At 44.7% G+C, this 9,571-nt stretch overlaps 1 protein-coding gene and 1 non-coding gene across 7 annotated transcripts; one reads left to right on the top strand and one right to left on the bottom strand.

Moving 5' to 3' along the window:
* Positions 1–2,129: 2,129 nt before the first annotated feature.
* Positions 2,130–6,005, top strand: LOC123188770 (transcription factor PHYTOCHROME INTERACTING FACTOR-LIKE 13). 6 transcript variants are annotated; one of them, XR_006495196.1, is made up of 9 exons: positions 2,130–2,391; positions 2,477–2,864; positions 2,984–3,082; positions 3,157–3,222; positions 3,322–3,387; positions 3,475–3,756; positions 3,868–3,995; positions 5,067–5,173; positions 5,263–6,005. XR_006495196.1 is itself a non-coding variant. In XM_044601014.1 (8 exons), the coding sequence occupies exons 1-7, from the start codon at positions 2,345–2,347 to the stop codon at positions 3,961–3,963; spliced, it is 1,044 nt and encodes a 347-aa protein (XP_044456949.1). In that variant the 5' UTR covers positions 2,130–2,344; the 3' UTR covers positions 3,964–3,995; positions 5,263–6,005. The 6 variants fall into 6 exon arrangements, 3 of the variants coding, with proteins under 3 accessions (XP_044456949.1, XP_044456948.1, XP_044456947.1); XR_006495194.1 differs by having other exon boundaries at positions 3,835–3,995; XR_006495193.1 differs by having other exon boundaries at positions 3,475–3,770.
* Positions 6,006–6,380: 375 nt separating this feature from the next.
* Positions 6,381–6,454, bottom strand: TRNAV-AAC (transfer RNA valine (anticodon AAC)). The gene has a single exon. It is a non-coding gene; the product is annotated as a tRNA-Val (tRNA).
* Positions 6,455–9,571: the final 3,117 nt, after the last annotated feature.

Here is a 9,571-nt window from a genome sequence, read left to right as displayed (position 1 = left end):
TATGCCATGGTGGTCTTTGCCAACCTAAGCCTTTTTGAGAATTCATGCATCCTTGGAGCTATCACGCCAAGCTGGCTTACTTCCGCCCTACCGCTTCAATTTCTATCTCTTTTAACAGAAGGAGCGCCTGAAGGCGCCATTCATTGAACTTTCATACACATCTTACATCATGGATACAGAATCCATTGTTTACAAAGTTGCTCAAAGCTAGCAATACTAGGCATTGCATACCCCTATGAGCTAGCTAATACGGTACATGATAGGAGGTATAGTAGAAAGCTTTTTCAGCGAGTCTTTTGCACAGTTACGAGCAACACCATTCAAATCTCCTTTGACATGATACACCTTTAACACGAGGGCCCTAGAACAAAGTATTCTACCATCTGTGAACGGATTTCCCAATGTCTCGGGTTTGAATATATTTCACTGGAAGCCGCAATTCTTGCAAGTACCTGATTGTCTGTTGAAATGGTGGCCTAATGTAGCTGAAGTATTTTTGCGATTTCCGAAACAAACAAAAGCGCCTTGGCATCAGTCGGAAGAGGAGAGCTCACAAGATCGTTGCTGCCCATGATCATGACATTGGTTTTAAGTTGTGTTTGTCCATTGCAAATGTATATGCCTATTCCTGCAGTAGGCTGGAGAGAGGGATGTTTTCATGTTGCATGTGTAAATATGTTTAAACCTACAAGATTCAAAGTCAATTTTGATTGTGCTTCCAAGAGGTTGAGACGAGATTAGGTTTATATTGAGATCATGCGCATCCTTGTTTTTGTCCGTGGCTGGCTGACCAACGAAACATGTAGCTCTGGGCTCTACTTGAAACCTTTTCATTATAGCTTGAACGGCTTGATGCACAACACTTACTCGTGGGAAGTACACATATACTGTTATGAAAAATACACTACAATACGTGAAAGTACACTTGGCATCAAAATGTTTGATAAAGGCTATCAACAATGGATCTAGTTTGTGAGGATGAAAGTGATTCATAGTTTGGAAGCTCAGTTTGAAAGGTACTTCACTGAAGTTCCAATCCTGAAAGGCCGTCCATCAAGACAGGGGAAAATCTTACCAAATGGATGTAAGGCGTCTGCCTTATTATGGTATATACGACTATGTAGAAATGATTTTGTTTTTAAGGACTAAAATTAATCTCCTCTACAAGCTATTGTTTGTTGTACGTATTGTCTTCATATGTGTCTACGCTACATCAAACTGTGTATCAACCGCTGTTCAACACGAGATGGCTAGAGAGGTTACAATATAATTTCTAGACCAGACCTATCACCTCCCTCACATAGACAAAGTGTCGCTGACTAAAACTTTATTATTGTTGATATTCGGTTTTTTTATCGGATAGTTCGTGTGTTAATGATAGATATGCAGAGGTCAGATGTTGTCAATCATGATTGTGTCCGCTAGATGCTATATATTTTTTAATTAATATAGAAGCTTCTTTTATCATAGTAGGAAAACACAAGTAGAGCAAGTGTGTTTTTAACACAGTACAAATGCAAGCGCTCATATACATGCGCATACACCCCTATGAGCACCTCTGAATGACTGAGCCGACATATCATCTTAAAAATTATGAAGTCACCGTAGGCACCTCGTCGTCGACAGAGACATCTCCTCCCACTGAATGCTCATCACCGAAATTCCTGAAATAATCCAGGAATAAATGCGAGCACCAGGACTTGAACCCTGGTGGACAGGGGATACCACAGTCCCTCTAACCATTTAAGCACAGGTTGGTTCGCACAGGTGGACAGGGGATATCACAGTGTTTGTAATCGTCGCTAGGTGGTTCATAGACCTGGTTGTAATTTTTGTTACCTTTTGTGTTCTCTGTACTGCCATGATTAATGAATAGATTGAAAATTTCTCTAAAAAAATAGAGCATGGAACAACAAAACAAGTAGAGCATGTGTTGTTCCACGTATCGCCATGGAATACCACGCGAGACAATGGGGTACGTTTTCGCCGGTGGTTACCTTTTTGTGAAAAAAAACTATACGTTATTATTTCTGTATTTTTTCTATTGATTTTTGATTTTCATGTTCAGTCTCTCCACCCTTGGAGCAAATACAGTATTTTTCTTGGTGGCTGCCGCAGATTCACAGTCACACGGCCGACAACGATGTCAACGGATCCTCCCCTCCATACAAACGAAGCACAACTCTTCTCTTTCTCCTCTCCTTTTATTATTCCCGAGAAAATCCAACCCAGCTAGACTAGCCCACCCTCCACAGCTCTTCTCCTTGTCTCCACAACACAGCTTGGCTCTCCGCCGGTTTCTGCTCAAGTGGAGAGGCCCGTCAGCTCGATCGGCTCCAGGATCATGGACGACGGCGCAAGACCGGCGCCCAACCACAAGAGGCACCTCCCGTAATTCACCAGCTGCTCTGCCCAATTGATTTGTTTCTTTTCTTGTGTGCTTGTTGTTCCTTGTGAGAGCCTTCTCGTGGCGCAGACTGCAGGAGGCGGGCGGCGAGCTCGTGGAGCTGCTGTGGCAGGACGGGGCCATCGTAGCGCAGGCGCAGGCCCAGACGCCGCACCGGCGGTGCCCCCAGAGCGGCGCGGCCAGCGGCGTCACCGCGGAGGATGCGTCCGCGTGGTTGATCCCGGACGGCGGCGGCGGCGGCAGGGACCTGTACTCGCACCTCTGGCACGGCGTCGCCGACGGGGACGCGGGCGCGCTCGTGGCGGGGAGCGGCGCCGGGACGAGCTTCTGCGGGAGCAACGCGGTGACGGCGCCGGCGCTGCTGCCGTCGCCGGAGGAGGAGCCGGGCTCGTCCTCGGCGGGAGGCCAAGCGCTACTGTCTAAGAGGGGAAGGGACGAACTGGGTAGCCGCCGCGAGGTTCTCTTCCTTTTCCCCTCTACCTCGTCGGCGGAGACGGCGACATTGCTAAGCACTTATTAAGTTTGTGTATAGTCTCGGCTGAACCGGTGACGGAGGGAATATTATGATGTTTGCAGGATGCCGACGACTGTGAGGCCGTCAATGAGACCCGGCCGCAGCGGCCGGCGGCAAAGCGAAGGACTCGTGCTGCCGAGGTCCATAACCAATCAGAGCGGGTAAAGCCCTGACGACTCGCCCATTCCAGTGTTGATCTGTTCCAAACCAGTCTTGTGATATTTCTGTCTTGCAGAAAAGAAGGGATCGGATCAACGAAAAGATGAAAGCATTGCAAGAACTCGTACCCCATTGCAACAAGGTATCAGAGAAGTTTCTGCGTTAGTACTTGTGTTCTTGAATCATTGTTACATTTGTAGTTTGGTGTGGATGGTTGATCCTAGCTAAAAATTAATTGCAGAGCGACAAGGCGTCCATCCTAGACGAAGCAATCGAGTACTTAAAGTCTCTGCAACTGCAAGTTCAGGTTCAAATTTCAAAATCACACCCTGAATTTCTAATTTCTCCTCAATCAAGCACGGTACTCGACTGACTGCCGTTGGCTTCGGTTCAGATCATGTGGATGGCTACTGGGATGGCGCCCATGATGTACCCTGGTGCTCACCAACTCATGCCGCCGATGGCCATGGGCTTGAACTCAGCGTGCATGCCCGCGGCGCAGAGCCTTAGCCAGCTGCAAAGAGTAGCACCGTTTATGAACCATCATCTCCCAAATCAAATGCCTAGGGTCCAATCTCCAGCTATGGATTCCCTCAATGTGGGAAACAATGGTGTCTGTGGTGAGCCAAGAAACCCTTTCCTGCATCCAGGCAACACACTAACAGCAGCATCTCAGGTTACTACAACACAGTTAGTCTCCTCCTGATCTATCAGACTTTTACTCCTGTTAGCTTACGGTGTCGATTCCTCACAGCTGCCTGATATGTTTCCCTATGCATCTCAAAAGGCACAACAAAACCAGAATCATCAGTTACTGCCTAACACTGACATGCCAGCTTCAGGACCCTGCTCGCCATCTTTTGCTGACGGAACTGGAACATAAGACCAGGCAGTTTCAAGCAAGATGATTTACTGGTCAGTATAATGTTATTTTTTATCTTTTTTTACGTAATATTTTTTTTACCAATTAACTGAAACTCCAATAGGCATGTACATATCAGTAGATGAATCTCCCAGTAATACAAAGTTTGCTATCGGTAAACTGAAACTCCAATAGGCATGTAGATCGGTAAATAATGTGCAGGCATGATTTTTATTGAGTTATCTATGAAATGTACTACATGCTGTCATTTTTTCCCACGCTTAAGCGCATGCACTTGGCGTATGGAACCTACCGAATTGCCGTCGCCGGATGGAACGGTTCTTGATATTTTGTTCCCCTTTGGCACCTTCCGGGTCCTGTCCAATCAGTAGATTAACTCTGATCGCGGCGGTTGTACATCCGTTTCACTCTTTCGCTGCTACATTCAATAGACTTTTTTGTCAGATTTGAAAAACAAGTCCCACTAGTTCACAAACAATTGGGTTGGGCATCGCTCTCTTGATGCAGACGGGACAAGGAATGCAACAAGGACTTGCATGAGATCAGCAACTACTGAAAATACTACTAGTAATACCCAGATGAGATCCTTGATATTATCCCAACAAGCAATTTATGCAGTGTTATTGCCGAAAATTATCGTCATGATACAGGATCATTGGACCGATGTAGAGGCTAATGATATACTAGTTTCAGATAACCCAGGACCTGTAGGACCTTATGTACTAATCAAGTTCTTTGGTTTATTTAGATTGATATCTTTATTTAGAGGCTAATAATATACTCTCTCTGTTTCAAATTAGTTGAAGTTCTAGGTTTGTCCTAAGTAAAGACGTCTTTAAGTTTTACCAAGTTCATAGAAAAAATATATCGACGCCAAATTAGTTTCAGTAGATTCTCTATAAAATATATTTTCGTACTATATATATATTTGATTTTGTAGATCTTAGCAGATTTTTCCATAGACTTGGTCAAACTTTAAAAAGTTTGACTTAGGACAACCCTAGAACTTCAATTAATTTGGAATGGAGGGAATACTTGCTCAGATATCCCAGGGCATCTAGGACCTTGTATACTAATCAAGTTCTATACTTTACTTTTTTTAGATTGGTCATCTATCTATATGATAATATAAGATGCCAAGGAAACACAGACATGTCTGCCACATCCCCAACCAACGGCCAGAATAACTCGCAGGAAGCAATAAAATACTGTATGACGATGCTAAGTTTAGCTCTTTCTTTCTTTCTTTTCCTTATCATCTTTGGCATGTTGCTGAATTTTTGTGTAATGACCAACCAGGGGGGGTGGATACAGGAGGTCAGAGCAAAATGGTCCTAGAAGAACAAGATATGATATGATACCAAGACGCTGTGTGCTGTAAGGCCAGGGGAAGATCATGCAACACTGAGCCTTCGTGGCACCACTAAGCAACCAACACGTATGGGCCCGAGATCATGCTGATAGCAGATACTATTCTTATCTGGAGAATAGTCTTGAGCATCAGCTTTCTGTTTATGGAAGGATTTGGTCCATGGGAGATGAACTTGGGCTTGACAGGGACAACAAAGATGCTTCTGCTGATATGCTGCAGATCTGGAGATGACATTGTTGGAGCCAGCATCCGCACAGGGATACAACTTGGGCAGTTCTGTTCGGCTTTCCACCGATGTAACTCCACTGGTGAGACCTAATAGGACTGTCCTGTTGACCTGCGGTCGACGATTGAGCTATCGATATAAACAAGGGCAGGCAGGAACTTGTGCTTTTCGGACACCATTGTAGATCAGGTTTGCATATGCCTTTGAGAATTCAGACAAGTGGCACATGAAGATCATTCTTCATTGTTCATCAGGATTGCGAGATTATCGGCTTATTTTGTGTGTCGCCCACCTTTTCGCCTTACCCTTAACCCTGGAAAGATTGTACCACATGTGGTGATGCCCTGTTACAAGTTCATCAGGACTGTGACGGTCATCATCCGTTTCGTCACAGAGTAATTAGTCTCTGAAATTATCAATGCAGCTGCATCTTTATTGTGCTAATTATGATTCAGCTTCAGTCGCCGTCAGTCGAGACTGGGACTTTGCTTTGCATTTATACGTCGAGATTTGGCTGTCATGCTCAAGTATTTATGCGTACTGCAGCGATTGATGTAGATGCTTGGCAATTTGGAGGACAGATATACACATTCTCTGCGTTTTGCTCTTGTTTGCATATATTTTTCTGTGGACAGCTGCAGATATAAATATCCAGTAAATCCTAGCTGGTCAAAATTTCCAACTTATGAAAAAGCAAAAAAAATAAATGGCTTCGCCGCGTTTGCAGATATTTTTCTGTCGACAATTGCACATATGAATATCTAGTAATAGCAGCTCAAAATTTCCCAGTTATGAAAAAGAAAAGCCAAAAAGAATAATTGGCTTCGCCCGGGTTTGAACCGGAGACCTTCAGTGTGTTAGACTGACGTGATAACCAACTACACCACGAAACCTCTTGCAGTATGTTTACATATTGAACATTTATGATGTAAGTATGCTCAGTTGATGAACCAAACAAACGGCGAAGGCGAAGATGAGAAGCGAAAGAGAAGGAGCATCGAGGAGAATGGACGTTCTGAACACACCGACCTCTGATGACTTCCACGCGGGATCCGAGGCCAAAAGTACTCCCTCCATAAAAAAATATAAAAGCATTTTAGATCACTACTCGCTTTTACATTTCTTTACAAGACAAGCGTGGAATACTATTCAGCGCCTTAAGCGTCACTTAACTTACAATATAATCCTGCTCAGTGTCTTAAGCATCACTTAACTTACTATATAAATGGGTAGGAAGATAGTGGTATCCCTAGCCCATCAGGTTCCAGTTCTGGTGTTCACATTTTTATGAATTTATTTCAGGATGACGTTTCTGTCAATTATGAGGCACCTTTGATGACTTCGTAAATCTCAAGATGATATGCCGGTTTAGTCTCTCGAAGATGCTCATAAAAATAGAGTGTGCATCATAGAGGTGAGCACTTGCATCTGTATTGTGTTCAAAAAAAACATGGAGTATAAATGGTACATGATGCCTGAAGTGGTCACAATGGGCCGGCCCATCTAAGGTAGTCCTAGTGGAGAAGCGCATCCTAGTTTTGGGAAGCTTTTGGTCGTTTCTTTTTCTTTTCTTTGTTTCAGTTTTTGGACTAGCTTTTGTTCGGTTTTGAGGGGTGTTTTTCATATAATTTTTGTTCAAACACGCGAACTTCTTTCAAATTCGCGTTTTTTATTTTTGTGAACTTATTTTCAAATTAGCAAAAAAAAATAAAATTTTGCTGACTTTTAGTTTCATGGATTTTTAAAAGTCCTAGTTTTTTTTTCAAATTTATGATTGTTTTTAAATTTTGTGAAGTTTTATTTCAAATTCATGAACTTCTTCAAATCCATGATTTTAAAAAATTTATCAACTTTTTCAAATTGAAAGAATTTGTTTGAATTTTTTTCAAACTCATGACTTTTTTTTAATTTTGAAGACTTCTCTAAAAGGCCAATGGTCGATGGAGCCCTGGATAGCGGTTAATAGTTGTCGTGTAAAACTGGGAGCCGAGTGAACCGGGAACTAATGAACTGAGCGAACCAACAACCGAACGAGAGCTCGCCTTGTTTATTGGGTAGGCCCACAAGCGAGAGGCATGTAAGCGCTCATTCCACAACTGGTGCATAGTAATGCACCAAGAGCATGGTTAATAGTATAGCCAACTACCGGCTATATGAAGTTGTCATGTCACATATAGTCGACCTAATAGCCAACACGTATAGTAGCAAGTTGCTAAGTAGTACTTTATTAATACATGGTCCATCTTACATCCTCACATTGTTTCTTGGAGCCCGTGCTACAGCTAACTGTTAATCTGCAGCCCGCTTCTCTTCTCTCTCATCCAACTCAACAAAAATACAATAGTTTAATCTTTACAGCCTGCTGACTGTACCTTATTATACTTGCTCTTAGGAGCACTCCAATAGAATACATAGCAATACACTGCGTGCATAGCCTTGATAGGACCACTATAATCAATTCTCTCACAAGGCATGCATGGGCCACACCTTGTCTGATGCCTCTTTTTCGGTGCTGATCGGTGGGCCGTGATGATAGAGAAAAATGAGTGCCTAGTCCAACCATAAGGGCTCTCTCAATGCATCCTCTCTTAGCATGATATCATAGGGGTATTAACTTAAGAGACAACTAGCCCAATGCACTGCTTCTTAGGGGTTGTATCTAAATTTAATGATGCCTCCTTCCCTGGCCCTCGTGTCGTCCTCCCGAGGGCGACTTGGGAGGGGGGCGACTAGGGTTCGAACGCCGCCACCCCTCCCTCCCCGCCTTTACCCTCACTGCCACCAGAGACTAACGCCGGGGAAGCCCGTGTGAACACCGATGAAGGTGATGGCGGGGCTCTCATCGCTCGGTTTCATACAGAGGGTTGCGGACGCCGCCGCGGAGGCCCTGGGTGGAGAGGCACAAGTGTCTTGCACATGCCATCCACGGTAGCTGGTGGCCAGAGCTATCGGCCGCGCGCGGCGAGGTCTTGGTAGGCGACGGTCGTGGCACGTTTCCTCCTCCGGGTGTATGCTCTAGATTTTAAGGTTCGGCAGCGCCTCTCCCCTCAGATCGACTCCTCCTCGCTTTCCTCAACGGCCATAGGTCGTGATTGTTGGTCTTCAAGCAGATGAGGTGCAGGTGGTGTAGGTTGGATCCCGGGGGGAACCCCTGTCTAGTTGGTCCGGCCACGACAGCGGCGACGCCCAAGGGCACTGTTTTCCTTCCTGGAGGAACGGCCGAGGACCCCTCTGTCCCACCCCAGACCATCCTCCGGAGTGGAAGCTCAAAATCCAATAGATTTGGCGGTGATGGCTTCATCCGCATCGTGTGCTCCTTGGAGACGCCGCCTGGGGTAGGCTGGTCTGGTGGAGTGGGCCCGGGGTGTGGAGCTGTTGGCGGCGTTGAGGTTTGAGGAACAGTGGTTTGCGATAATTTTCTACAGGTGGTGTCTTCTTCGTTGGCATACCAATGAGCCACCTTTCACCTCCCTGGTGGAAGGGGATAGACACTACTGCAGGAAGGTCCTAAGACGACACATGTATCGGAGACCATTCAACCAAACCGTGTGCAGTGCACAAATCACAAACGGTAACAAAATATACTCGTGTGCCAGAAAACAAAACATGTGCGATGGCTCATCCATGGGACACGATTTTGGTAGGCAAACTGTGTGCAATGACAGAACATGGGAAATTGTCCTTCTGCATGTGCGATAAGTTACTGTAATGCAGACCATTCCGGATTTGTAATTGTGGGCATTGATTGGCAAACACTTTTTAAAACGAAGTGTGTGCAATGACTTAAAGCATAGCACACTTCCGACTTCAAGATTATGTGTGTGTGATGAGTTTAAAGGTACATCGATGGGTTTTGAAGGACACTTGTGTGCGATAATTCTAGACAACACATACAACTTTTTGTTGCAAATTGTGTGCTCTACACGGCACACAATTGAAGAAACTAACTATGTGCGATCGTGTGAAAGATCACTGTCGATTCCGTATTAGTAGTCGTTTGCGATTAGATC

The sequence above is a fragment of the Triticum aestivum genome, chromosome 2A, assembly GCF_018294505.1.
Source record: "Triticum aestivum cultivar Chinese Spring chromosome 2A, IWGSC CS RefSeq v2.1, whole genome shotgun sequence".
Classification (NCBI taxonomy): Eukaryota; Viridiplantae; Streptophyta; class Magnoliopsida; order Poales; family Poaceae; genus Triticum; species Triticum aestivum.
This window is presented reverse-complemented; position numbering and strand designations above follow the sequence as displayed.

What these genes read in the sequence shown, in the direction of transcription:
- LOC123188770 (XM_044601012.1), top strand. Translation starts at nt 2,345, where the DNA reads ATGGACGACGGCGCAAGACCGGCGCCCAACCACAAGAGGCACCTCCC. An exon ending in AACCACAAGAGGCACCTCCC is followed by an intron (nt 2,392 to 2,476) that starts GTAATTCACCAG and finishes CTCGTGGCGCAG; the next exon opens with ACTGCAGGAGGCGGGCGGCG. An exon ending in TCGTACCCCATTGCAACAAG is followed by an intron (nt 3,223 to 3,321) that starts GTATCAGAGAAG and finishes AATTAATTGCAG; the next exon opens with AGCGACAAGGCGTCCATCCT.